This window comes from Thalassophryne amazonica, chromosome 3 (genome assembly GCF_902500255.1).
Source record: "Thalassophryne amazonica chromosome 3, fThaAma1.1, whole genome shotgun sequence".
Taxonomy (NCBI): Eukaryota; Metazoa; Chordata; class Actinopteri; order Batrachoidiformes; family Batrachoididae; genus Thalassophryne; species Thalassophryne amazonica.
In genome coordinates, this window is record NC_047105.1 from 9,530,110 (window position 1) to 9,544,041 (window position 13,932).

Genomic DNA, 13,932 nt, shown 5'->3' on the forward strand with positions numbered 1-13,932 from the left:
AAAACTTGTCACCTCTCACAAGGCCTGTAATAATTATTACAATAGTGGTTCATTTTTGCCAATTAGCCTCACTATAAGTGGTTAATTAAAAATCTGTAAACATTCATGGTCAGAGCCTTGTGTTATATTACATTTATTACAGCAGTGGTTGAGATAGCTGTGTATTCACCCCCACTGTTGTAATAATTACAATAGTAACAATTGCAGTCGGAGTTGCAACACACGATCAGTCATGTGGCCTCCTTGGGAGCGGTTATACTCCCTTTCCCAGCGTTGAGCACCGCTTCCTGTGGCTTACACTTAAACTCAGTTTTATTCTGCTTTCCTGTAATGGATACCCATCCAAATCAAATCAGTTTTATTTATATAGCGCCAAATCACAACAAACAGTTGCCCCAAGCTGTGTATATGATCAGAAAACCCCAGTGTCATGTTTGACAGAATGCCTATTTAAAAAAAAAAAAAAAAAGTAGAAATGACCTTTTTCCATTTGTGATCCTTTTATGCAGGACATTACCACGCCACCAATTCAGGCATTAAATAATTTGCAGTTGAGCTGATACCAAGTGTTGGTCCGTGGTATTTCTACTCGAGGGTTATGCCATAGCTGTGGAAAACAGAACCTTCCAAATCAGACATTTCAGAACAGCTCGACATAGAACATAAGACGTGGATTTGAGGGCGTTTCTTTGCGCTTGCAAAATTAAGGGCCCCTTTAAACATTTTTTTTTTCTCAGTGACAGTGTAATTATGAGATGCTTCGAGTGTCACGTCTGTCGTAAGAGTTTGAGACTTTGACCTAATTGTATAGTGGTGCCAGAAAGGTGTGGAGGCTAAAGTCTCTGTTTACGATGCGGTCACTTCATTAAGACTTCATGTTGATTAGGCCCTTCATTTTTGATGTCTGTGTAAACTCCACCCCCCAAGTAAGGTTTCAGTTTGATGTGGGCAGGTATCATTAAAAAAAAAAAAAAGATTTTTCCAGTGAGACAACCACTTGTTCTTTCATGTTTTTGATGAGCTAATGTGTAAATAGCTTACAGCACTCTTCTGGCCAGAGGATGCACTTTGGCTTCAGGCAGTAAGGATTAGCGTCCTTTTATGTGGTCCCTTTCTCAATTTAGACCGTTCCTGTCAGAAAATGAAGGGCTAATTAAGGCTGAGGTTCAGGGGGTGTTTATGAAACAAATGTACCCATCTAACTAGTTATGGTAGGATAAACTCAGCTAACCTTTCACGTCCCAATTTTTTGGTGGAAAATTGACAGGACACTCAAGCAACACGATTTTTGGACAAATTTGAGCCCCCCGCCGCCATCACTTGCTTGAATTAGTGAAGGTGATTATTTCAATACCTTGCCATAGCAGTTATAGCTCCACCGTGTGGCCAAAAATAAACATGCTTGCATATAATGTTCTGCATTCAGCTTTTGTTTGATTTGTCAAACTTATATCTGAATGCCTTAATTACAAGTCAAAATTGCACCCAGAACTAAAGGAGACTAACCATGCACTTGTAGCCGTTGACCTCAGACTTGACATTACATACATGTGTTCAAGGTTTGTCACTGGAATTTTATTTTGCTCTTGTCATTTGGGACTGGAATGAACCAGTATAAGACTGAAGATTGTAATATAAATGTGCCAACAAATAAACACCAGTATTTCACATCCTCACCCGTGTCGTTGATTGCATATTGAATGTCTATCGTTAACATACTAGCGACGCTGCAGCTGCTTTGGAATTCCGCTACATAAACTCAGTGTGTTAATACTTTTATTGAAGCGCTGTCTTGGCTGTGTGCTTCTGCTGTAGTGTGAGCCAATATTTTTAAAGATTTATTTAAAAGTAGACTGAATACAGGCAAATGAGCTGAGTTTTCGCTTTTATTGTACAGAAACAGATTATGAAAGTTACTGAGGCTGCTGTCCTCTGCCGCGTCCGAAGCCACCCCTCTGCAAGACAAAAAAAAAAAAAGTTAAACAGTCAGCTACAGTTCACACTTATACATGCTTAATACAAATTAAGTTTGGCTAGTCAATACTCATTTTAATAAAGCAAAAAGCCACACACACACCATTTTCATTCCTTTTATACAAATAACGGTTGATTAAGTATCTCAGGTTAATTGGGCACCGCAATCTTTGAGGGTGGGCACTAAAGGGGTAAAATGAGGCATATGATGTAATTTCTCTGTCACGGGACCAACCACAGCATTTTCAATGGGTTTTTGGGCAAATTACACACAAAGTGAAAATGCAGTGGGAAAGCGGATGTGTGTTGCAGTTTGTTTATGATCCAGAGCACAAATATGTCACGGTTTTGCAGGTGAGAGAACTGAGCTACTCTAGTTAGCTGTGTAGGCTAACACAGACACAACATCTAAAATCTGCCGTGCCGTTTCTTCTCCACTGGGGGGGGACTTTCCGCGACTGCTTCAGTGATAGCAGCTGGAAGCAAAACAGTACACTATTTATCCGTGTTAAGTTATGCTGTGTCTATATTGCGCAACGGACCTGAAGTCCCCCCAATCGGTCAAATCTCGCGAAATCAGTTTTATTAAGCCTGGAGCAACATATTCCCTGAGCTGGTGACATCATCGGACTCGTTTCACAAAAATGTGGGTGAGTATGATGAGAATATTTATTCCCAAAGCAGTCAGCTGTAGCCATTCCCAAGCATATCATAGGCTCTGGAATAATTAGACTGCTACTGCTTCAGCAACCCGGACAAGCTGCATAGCTCATCTTACCAACAGTCAGCTGAATTTCAAACAGCTCAGACAGTAGTGCTCTAAAACATCTGACAATATCAATTATTTCCAGGATATTTGGTCATTTTCACCAATTTCTAGGTCATTTCCATGAATGAAAATTAAGTTTCCAGGATGCCTGGGATCCCGGAAAGTGTCTCATATATTTGGGTCAAGTTAAGCTATTCAGTGTGTGTGTGTGTACACATACAGTGACAACATTATGGCACAAATACCGTTTTGATACAGGCCAGACAAAAAACCGTCAACATTACTTACAAATTGGAACTCTGTGGCAGCTCCAGCACCAGCCTCTGCTTTCTTGTCAGCACCAGCTGAAAAAGAATTCAGCAGAAAAAGGAAAATGTCAACTCGAGTTTTAAACACACCACAAAAATCAGACTGAGGCCTGTCCCAGCAAGCAAAGAAAAGCCATACAGCAGACACACAAAAAGCCGCCACAAACAAATCACACACTTTTCACATCAAGCTGAACTGACCAGGTTTAAACACCTACTAAAATACGAGGTGTGTCCAAAAAGTAACGGACCTTTTTATTTTTTTCAAAAACTATATGGATTTGAATCACGTGTGATTGCATCAGACAAGCTTGAACCTTCGTGCGCATGCGTGAGTTTTTTCACGCCTGTCCGTTGCGTCATTCGCCTGTGGGCAGGCTTTGAGTGAGCACTGGTCCACCCCCCTCATCAGATTTTTATTGTCAGTGAAATGGATGAGAGACTGCAGCTTTGCTCCATGAAATTTTTTCAGAAGCTGTTAGAGACAGCCAGTTGGAAACCATTCACAAGATTCAGATGGATTTCGGTGAAGATTCTATCGGCGTCACACAGATTATGGACTGTTAAAACCTTTTTAAAGACGGCCCACAGCGGCGGAGGGCACGCGGCGCACCGAGCGGCCATCAACAGGCTGGAACGAGCAGATCATTTCTAAACTGAACGCTGTGTTGATCCGGGACATCATGTGACTACCACAGAAATGGCAAGAGAGCTGGACATAGCACTTTTGCGGCACATTCCACTGTTACAGGAGATTTTGTAATGAAAGACGTGCAGAGGATTTCTTGCGTCAGTACGGAGCAGGCTCACTGCGCGCAGCAAAAAAAACACACCTCTGTGTTGGAAACCATTCAGAAGATTCAGACGGCTTTTGATGGCTTTTCAGTCGAGTGAGTATCCGAGAAATTGTTTAACAGCTGGACATGCCCCAACATGTCCTGTGAGACTTCCAACACGGAGGTGTTTTTTTTTTGCTGCGCGCAATGAGTGGCTCCGACTCGCGAAATCCTCCGCACGTCTTTCATTACAAAATCTCCTGTAACAGTGGAATGTGCCGCAAAAGTGCTATGTCCAGCTCTCTTGCCATTTCTGTGGTAGTCACACGATGTCCCGGATCAACACAGCGTTCAGTTTAGAAATGATCTGCTCGTTCCAGCCTGTTGATGGCCACTCGGTGCGCCGCGCGCCCTCCGCCGCTGTGGGCCGTCTTTAAAAAGGTTTTATCACTCCTTAATCCTTGTGACGCCGACAGAATCTTCACTGAAATCCATCTGAATCTTTCGAATGGTTTCCAACTGGCTGTCTAACGGTTTCTGAAAAAATTTCATGCAGCAAAGCGGCAGTCTCTCAGCCATTTCACTGACAATAAAAATCCGACGAGGGGGCTGGACCAGTGCTCACTCAAAGCCTGCCCACAGGCGAATGACTCAACCGACAGGCGTGAAAAAACTCACGCATGCACACAAAGGTTCAAGCTTGGCTGATGCAATCACACGTGATTCAAATCCATATAGTTTTTGAAAAAAATAAAAAGGTCCGTTACTTTTTGGACAGACATCATATAGGTGACAGCACCAGCCAACACTGATTGATAGCTGATTATCAGACAGGTTCCATCAGATTTATGATTTCTACACAATGACAACAACGGCCCAGCACACAGGAGTACATGACATTTTAAATAAATCTAATTATTTTTGTGCATATTTTCATGCATGAAGGTGTACTTTATAATAGCCTCAGCCAGAAACACGACAGTATACAGAATTAACAGTACATCTTAATGCAGTATTATCACACTGACAGAAGCACTGCCTCTGACTACTTTGTACCCGAGGCCAAAATATGGCTGTCGGGTAATCAATCAATCAATCAATTTTATTTATATAGCGCCAAATCACAACAAACAGTTGCCCCAAGGCGCTTTATATTGTAAGGCAAGGCCATACAATAATTACGTAAAAACCCCAACGGTCAAAACGACCCCCTATGAGCAAGCACTTGGCAACAGTGGGAATTGTGAAGACTGTGTGTCCATCTGTCCGTGCTGAGCATAAGCCCACTCCTATTACTGTCAGGGTCTTCAAATTCACAGGGAGCATTCTTGGATAAGTTCAAAGATGGTCAACCTTGACTTATTTTAAAGTGTCAAAAGGTCACACTGCTCATATGGTTGAGGGTATTTTAGCACTGCATTATATTATATCACATACACACATACATATATACATATTTATTAAGTAAGTAAGTAATGTCAAGCATTCTTTCTTGTTAGGTCCTCCCTTCCCTGACTGCTTTACACCTTTTTGGTAATCATAATATTTACACACTTCTTTGAACATGATGCAGCATTGTAGCTGCACAATGACAAAACTGCACTAGATGTGACTTCTTTCTACAGATTATACTGTGAGTTAGGAACTGTGAGATTTCGGAAACATGGCATTTTCAGACAGTAGTGCCCATGTCTCACTGTGAAGGCCAATTATAGCACCGACTTTATACGTACGTGGGGCAGTAGATCTCCTGTACGCGTCTCTGTCAGACTCCCGATTCAGACGGGCGGGCCTCTCTCCTTCCATTCCTGTGGAAAAGCCGCAATAAAGTTTTTGTATGTTAGTTTTTTGTTTTCTCTTTTTTTTTTTTTTTTTTTAGACAGAGTGAAGAAACATTTTCCTGACTTTGACCTTGAAAATTGAATCAGTTCTTGCCTATATAAACTGTGGGTTACAGGCTGTTCACAAACTGACAAGCAAATAAGGGTTCATTGGTAGTGGTAATAAACATACACCAAAACAGTGCAAAAAAAAAAAAAAATCAAAATTACAGAGTAGATAATACAGGAAAATATACTCTGGAAAACAGTTTGTCCTCAGAGTCCCCAGTGCACGTACTATGAGCCAATGAGGTGACGACCCAGGATTGGCTTCAGGTACAGTCACCTTAGCTCCAAGCCAGAGCAGCAATGACTTGCCGTTCACTTTCAGAGTCTGTGTTTTGCGGTGGAAAGAGACAACGATCGTCCTGCTGCCCGTTGGCATGGCCAACATAGACCAAGACCAAAACTCTATTTTATGCAAATATTAAGCATTATGATACAGCAACAGCCAATCCAAGTAAATAGATAGCGCAATGTCAACTGTTCGCTCAAACAAGATACTCCAAGATGGTGGAAACAGGACTTTAGGCAGCAAGACACCCAGCCGTCATTTGGACGGCCAATTTTCGAAAAAGACGGTTGAAAAATAGCAGGTGGCATGCTTAAATCTGCCTAAAATTAGGACTGGGTCCGATCGCTGGAGCAGTCTGTGTGTGTGTGTGCGCGCATGCGCAGTCGGCTGGCTGCGAGGAGGGAGAGAGATGGGTATGAGCTGCTCTCATCAGTGCAGAGAGAGCACGTGCAGCGCAGAGAAGCAACACACACTCAAAAAAACAAACAAAACTATGGCATTGCCTTTATTTCTTCCTGCACAGTTTTGACAGTATGTCCTGTTCACACCATGTGCATGTCGGTGACAGTTACACTGAATTTATAAGATGAAATAAATAGTCAAAATTCCTTTAAAAATTAGAATATATGAATGGGGAAAAAAAAATCTCTCTTTTTTAAACCTGATGTGGACAAGGTCTGCAGTGATCTTCAGCAGCAGAAATCACATCAAGCAGGTGAGAACTCTGAACATTAATAGGCTGTTATTTCCCAAAGATATTTTATTTAGATCTTGAGCTTAATGTAGTCGTTTTATGTTCAAGCACAAAATGTGACCGAGGAGAAAAAAAGGAAAACTCGAGTCAGAATAAAAATACAAGCTGCTGATTTATTTTTCAAAGGTATTAGGCTGCAACCATACATTTTATTTATTTTGAAGCAAGTTACCTCTTATTTTATTCTTATTTTCAAAAAACATGGGAGTCAAATCAGCCTGCATTCGGTTTTTCCTGCATGTCTGTGCATTTCTTTTCCCCTTCTTTATAAGTTCGGTGTTTGCGTTTGTTGTACGAAGTAAATGCTAACACTTTTTTGTAGCAGTTCTGTAATTTCAGAAATGCAACAGAAACCACAAATCAGAAAAGTTGGGACTATGTGTAAAATGAAGATTAAAATGTTGCACTATTCCCAGTTTCTCCACTCACACCCACAGAAGCTCACTTTTCTTCCAGCACGGACATTTAGTTTTTGAGAACTGCCTACCCGACACAGTATCACACTGTCTGTATTTCTGAATGATTGATGTAACCGAAGTCTAATGCCGCGTTCACACTGGGCGCGATCAGACGCTACAAATTCGCGTGGGTCGCCAGGCGACTGACGCGCCTCCTTCGCCCGGTGTGTCGCTCTGCTTGGGTGGACTTTCGCTGCGAAAATTCGCCCCGGTGCGTCATCAAATAGGAGGAGCTTCATCAAATAGGAGGAGCTTCCATTCTGCTCGCTGGCTCCGGTTGTCAGTCAAGCTAACATGACGGACCTTGATCACACAGAGCGAGTTGTTGTGAAAAGCTCCCAATACAGAGAGTATCATTATTTGCTGCAGGAGCTGTGTCTGAGTGATGGCCGCTTTCAGCGGTCCTTCCACCTCTGCAGGACCCAGTTTGAGGATCAACTGTCCCGTTCGCGCGCGCACAAGTAAACAATAAAAAAAAAAAAAAAAAAAAAAAAGGAAAAAGCTCCGCTCCCCGCTGCTGCAAGTAGGGCTGCTGCTCGCTCCAAAAACTGTCATAATTGTGTTTAGAAACCAGTCACCATTTGCTTTATACAGGTGTGTAGTTAATAAGTAAAATAATCTCCAGGACGTGTAAAATAAAAATAAACTCCGCTCCCCGCTGCTGTGGTGCTGCTGTTCGCTCCAAAAACAAAAAAGAGACATAAGTCCTGCTCACAGGCTGCTACCAGATACAGGACATGTTCACATCTTCAGTCAAACTCCAGACATCTCCACGTCACTACATATTCAGTCCCTGATTGGTCATCGCGGCGCGACGAGACGAAAAAGTTCCGATTTTTGAACTTGGGGAGGAGGGCAGCGCGACGTGAGGCGACGCAATATCGCGCCACAAACGCGCAAAATCGCGTCCTTACATAGGGATTACATGGTAACCTGTGACTGCAGTCGCTCGCGTCGCGCCCGGTGTGAACGCGGCATAAGAAATATTCAAAAATATTTCATCCTCTGACATTACACAAGAAAACTGGCTATAAAAATGAGGAATTAATTATTACACTGAGAATAAACCGCCCTGTCCCAACATTTTTTCTCTTGGAAAATGCTGCTGGCCTTAAATGTAGGAATGGATATTAAATAAAATAAAGCAGAACTCACAAAACTTGAAATATGCAGGTTTCATGGAGTCTGCAGTAAACAGAAGTCAAAGTAAATGCCAGGATCATTATGGGCCCCCCACCACCACTTTTTAATGTCCTTCAAACTTGTATGATTCGGGATTGTAAAAAAAAATAAATAAATAAAATTTAAAATACTGTATATAGAAAAAACATTAGAAGCTGTATTTCCTTTATTCATTCATTTTAAAGGTCAAATATGTTTTGTGGCTCTAGAAGAATTTTGTTTATGGAAGATGGGACAAAAATAGCTCTCGACAGTAAAGGTTGCAGACCCCTGAACCAGACTGACTCCAAATATGAGTAAATTAAGGACTTATGTATTTTTTGGTAGTTTTTGTGATATTTTGGAAGTGTGGAAATGTGCTCAGTCTTTGAAACGGTACATGTATTTGGGGAACTATTTTTTCCAAATTTTCATGGAGGAGCCCCCTGATCCCCCCGTGGGTTGGGTGTGCACGATGCTGGTCGGCGCCTAAAAATTTGGACACAGTGGTTTTTTTGGGACACCCAAAAGTTCAATTTCTGCCTAAAACTATGGGTGGAAACTGTCAGAACAGCTTATTTCTGTATAAACCCAATATGTTTCTCACATATTTTGTAAAAGACAGCAAGAAATAACCATGTCTAAATACAAAAACAGCATTTTTGTAACACAACTTTGAAGTGTTTTTCAAGACATCTTAACGGCAATGCAGCCTGCATGCACCGGGAGCGCGAAAGAAGTGACACAGCAAACTGCTTGTCACTGTTATTTGTAGCTAATACCATAGCATTAGCTTTGACGATCCTTTCAAATCAAATGCAAGCGAGGGGCTTGACTACAGTCATCTGAAAAGGACAATCTGTTTTCAACCATATGGAAAATTCTATGGTAATAGAATTACAATGACAACTAAATGTTGACATTATATCCTGCCGCCACCCCCCCAATTTACATGATAGGCATGCATTTAGTTCTTTTGAATTTTAAAGTTATTTTTGTTTGTAAGATTTTAATATCTGTACTTTGATAACAAGGCTATGTTCAGCACTGTGAGATGTTCTTTCTGGAAAGTGGCATAAATAAAGATAATTTTACTACTGAATATGTGACTACATGGATGTAACAGGGGACTCACCCTTGGGCCTTGGTCGCGCTGTCTCAGGACGAGTCTGGCGGCGCAGTGTGGCGGGCACAATCTCTGGGGGAAGGTGGAGGAAGTCTCTCAGGTACTGAATCCCCTCATTGGTGAGGTACCAGTAAAAATGGCGCCAAGCAAACTGCTCCTTGACATAGCCACATGACTTCAAGGACTGAAAGAGAAGCAAAGTGCGATATTATGATTATTTAAACACACAGACTAGTGCAACAGAAGCATGACCAACCATTTTCTGGGGGATCTCTCGACAAATCCATAACACTAACAACACTGGGAGATTAATCCACATCATGTAACTTTGGGGTTTTAACAGTCTGGACGGGCAAAGCAACAATCCATTAAGTCCACCCCCATTTTCATTCTATTTCTTCTTTCTGTCATGTTCACCACATTGGTTCTCTCCCTGTGACCCACTTATTTGCTCGCCGTTTCCATGAATTAGAGATGGAGACAGGTGCACGTAAGCTATACTATAACACTGGCCAGTATGCAGCCAGCTAACAGCTATCAGATTATGCTGCTTGATTTAGGGATGGGAACCAAGAAACCGGTCCGGCTGAGAGCTGGTTCCAAACTGTCAGATGCATCAGAACTTATGAAGTGTCTTTTAACAACATGAGATCAGTTTAGTCAGTTCAGCATTGTATAAAGTCATATGTCACCCACTGTTCTCTCCAGATTGTGAATTAGATACAAGATTATAGACTCCTTTCCATTCTGGGCATGTTTACCCTTGATTCAGTTGTGCCACCATGCTGTGTGGCAGAGAACAAAGAGTGAGCTCCAGTGATACTGCTGTTAATTCATGTGTGGTATTTGGGTGTACAAACCGTGACCATACAGACAAGAGGACACTAAAATTTTTTGACACACCAAAGAGAAAGAGCAGAGGACTCACGCAAACAGCATCAAAGTGTGTTCCAAGCATTTCATCTCAACTATGAAATGCTTGGAGATTCCCCCCACCCACCCCATTCATTCATATATATGCTTGGTCAATTTATTGACCATCCTGAAATGTTCTAAACGATATGTGCTGCAATAACGCATTGATTACAAGTTCTAAAAACTGAAATTTGGCCACTCGAGGCTTCATTTGCCACTACATTCTGAGGACCCTGATGTGATCATCAGAAACATTTGCACAAATAATTCAGTGCATTTGAATAGTTTTGGAGACAGTGAGATATTTAGCCGAATTGTTGATCTGGCTTTGCCATTTCTGTGACCTCTTAGACCAACTTCGTACGGACAGATGCTGCAAATCTGTTCCGGCTTCACCCAAAGAATTGAAACAGCATTTCCTGCTTTGGCTTTATAGCGGCTTGCCCAACAAAATGTTGTTGCATGATGAATCATGAGTAAGAAAGACAAATAGAAAGGGGTCTATTCAGGGCAGCCAAACATGACATCACTCTTGGGCAAGTGTATGACACTAGCTGTCCATAGACTGGCCAAGTGTGTCATTATTCTTAGCATATGAATCATAACACCATCAATTCTTGTAATTCTTGAGGTCGTGCCACGTCTCTTCGGCAAAGTGGCCAATCCAAAGGCGAAAATTTCTACTTCCGCGACTGGCCGCTTGGCGAAAACACACTCGGGCTGTATGCAGTTCTACTGAAATCAGCCGGTTTGCTTTTGTCTCTAACTTGCTCCTATCAGCCAGCCGATAGGTATCATTGCCTGGAATGGTGAGATTTATACAGGTAGCTGACCTGAAATGAACCATTGTACGTCTCGACTACTTGGCCTTCCAGCCCACCGAAAAGTTTCTTTACATGCAGTAACTGTGCACATTGTTCTAATTCCACTAATGCGAAGTTTTTCTCTCATCCCCGTACTGGTAAGCAATATTCTATTTCTTCATTTATCAATTGTAATACTACACGTGTATACCTCCTAAAATGCCTTTGTGGATTGGCATATATTGGTCAAACTAAACATCAACTTAAATTACAGATAGCTGAACATAAAACAGTAATCCATACCCAGAATCTAACTTATGCCATGGCAAGGCATTATCATTATAAGCCATTATTAGGTGATGGCTCTCCAGCATCTTTAAAATTCTGGGGCACTGAGAAAATTACAGTTCCACTCAGAGGAGGTGACGTCACTAAAAAAAACTTTTATGTAGAGAAGCATTTTGGATTTATACTTTGGGCACTTTGGAACCATTTGGTTTGAATGAAGAATTGAAATTTACTCATTTCTTTAATATTAACAATTGTTTCTATTCTGGGTTTTTGTCATGCTGTTTGTTTTGGGACAGCGTGTCTCTAATTAAGAGATTAACAGATTACAAATTGAGTGCCGTGATTGATAGATGGTCACGCCCCCTTTAACCATTGTGACACCTGGCTCCTATTAGTATTTAGGCTGTACCATCCACGTCTTTTCAAGACACTGATTAAGATGTGACTTTCACATCAAAACTTTAGTCTTTTTTGTATGTTTTCAGCACCTACTTGTGTTGCACCAGCTGCTTTTCTCTTCCATTGTACATTAAATTGACTTTATTGACAAGTCTGACCCCTTTGAAAAGTGACTAAATTGCATGTATTTATATTAAGTTCGTGATGTGTTCACTGAAAAAAGCCGCCCCTAGAGGTCAAAGGGCTGGATGACCGACCTCGAATCATGCGTCCCCTATGGTGCAATATTAAGAACTCCCGCTCCTGCTTTGATTACAGTAGCTTTTATCCAAACCCGAGCCCTCATTTTTAAGAAACTATTTTGTCAGTCACCATGCCACCACTAAATCAGACTATCACATATCAGGCACGTTGAAGGATTGAAGGTAAAACGTATGTAAATTTAACATCCAACCCCTCACCTGCATCGCTTTCATCACATGAAGGTTGGGCACATTTTTGTCAGCAAGCTCGGGATGTTTGGCCAGATGAACATCCTTCTTAGCCACCATCACTCCCTCCTTGAAAAGGAGCTCGTAGATGGCGATACGGTTTTTCTTGGGCATCAGCATCTGTAGGAAACCACATAACATTAATACACCTACAGTGCGTTAGCATCTTAGCTAGCGGCGTTACCAGCGTCTAGAACCGTAAACTGAACTGAGCGCAGTTACAACTCACGGTGCGACTCGACGACAAACTGAAATAACCACCAGACAGCCACAAAATTGTGGCAATAACCACTAAAAGAGGCCTATTAGCCAAAAATAAAAATGGCAGACAACTGTGACATCGTACGAGCCGGGATCACTTCCGTGCTTTCGAGTCAAACATCGCGTTTCCTCAAGCGTTTAACACATAAATACACAAAACTATGACATGAGTACAATAGCAGCTTTAACCTTTAAGATATCATTATCCAATAAAGCACAAGATGTGAAAGATAAATTCAGATTTCGTTTCCAGGCCTGTCAGTACCGTTGCATTTGATGAGAGCTCGAACCGGAAAGACTGTAGTGTTGACTGCAGCGGCTTATGCTCCCGCCCCGTCTGAGTGGAACAGTGTCTCCCTCTGTTGGCGTGGAAGACTAATAGGTTACAACAGCTTGGTCACCTCCATCGATTCACCACGCATAAAAAGATGCCGAAATAAATATAATACATAAATAAATTAAATCTACAACGTTACCTGTTTTATACAGTACTTTTACATTTTTTATCTTTTAAAACAAATACACTTAAAACGTCCATGTCCTTCCCAGACAGTGGCAGGCTGAACGATGAAGCTTTTATTTTGAAATGCATCCCGGAAGACTCACTGTTCGTTGTGTCTAACTTCACGTCGGCACTGGTTCAGAAACAGAACGTCGGTGATTCACCGGAGTCAGTCGAATAAAGACAATGAATGTGCATTAAGAAACGTACAGAATTTGGCTGATTCTTTCGTTTTTTTGGTGAGTAAAATTTCAGCAAGTACTAGCACGTGTATATTATTATTGCTAGTAAAGTGGCTGATGTATGCTGAACCATAATATTGCACATTTGTCTAATTTGTTGTTTGTTTAACTATATTCTACACCGCAGTATTAAAAGTGATTTTATAGTTAAAAAAATAAAATAAAAATAGGCTATTTAATTAGCTCATTCGGGTTATTAAAATAAACTCTGCTGTTGTTTGACAGGAGTTGCTGTGTGCAGCAGCGACTCCTGCTGGCCGCAGCAGAGAATGAATAAAGCAGTTTCTCTGCAGAGATCAGCAGCAGCTCATTTCGTTCTTTATTTCATTTATCCTTTGTAGAACAGGTCAGACCATCTCACCTCAGACGTCCAAGCTGGCCAACAATCGTCCAACAATGGTTATTAAAAAAAAAGTTCTGCTGACATTTTAATATATGGGCAAGGACACAAACTAATGTACTGCAAACAAGTTTTCATTTTTGATTACTTGGTGGTTTAAAGCTGAAATCTATCTATCTAATCTAAC

At 41.4% G+C, this 13,932-nt stretch overlaps 1 protein-coding gene across 1 annotated transcript; it reads right to left on the bottom strand.

The window, feature by feature from the left end:
* Nucleotides 1-1,872: 1,872 nt before the first annotated feature.
* Nucleotides 1,873-13,033, bottom strand: rps10 (ribosomal protein S10). The gene is made up of 6 exons (XM_034165678.1): nt 12,927-13,033; nt 12,371-12,520; nt 9,511-9,685; nt 5,561-5,635; nt 3,032-3,087; nt 1,873-1,955 (listed from the first exon to the last, which is right to left on the bottom strand). The coding sequence occupies exons 2-6, from the start codon at nt 12,518-12,520 to the stop codon at nt 1,914-1,916; spliced, it is 498 nt and encodes a 165-aa protein (XP_034021569.1). The 5' UTR covers nt 12,927-13,033; the 3' UTR covers nt 1,873-1,913.
* Nucleotides 13,034-13,932: the final 899 nt, after the last annotated feature.

What these genes read in the sequence shown, in the direction of transcription:
- rps10 (XM_034165678.1), bottom strand. Translation starts at nt 12,520, where the DNA reads ATGCTGATGCCCAAGAAAAACCGTATCGCCATCTACGAGCTCCTTTTC. An exon ending in ATGTGATGAAAGCGATGCAG is followed by an intron (nt 9,686 to 12,370) that starts GTGAGGGGTTGG and finishes CTTCTCTTTCAG; the next exon opens with TCCTTGAAGTCATGTGGCTA. An exon ending in CAGGAGATCTACTGCCCCAC is followed by an intron (nt 3,088 to 5,560) that starts GTACGTATAAAG and finishes ATTCTTTTTCAG; the next exon opens with CTGGTGCTGACAAGAAAGCA.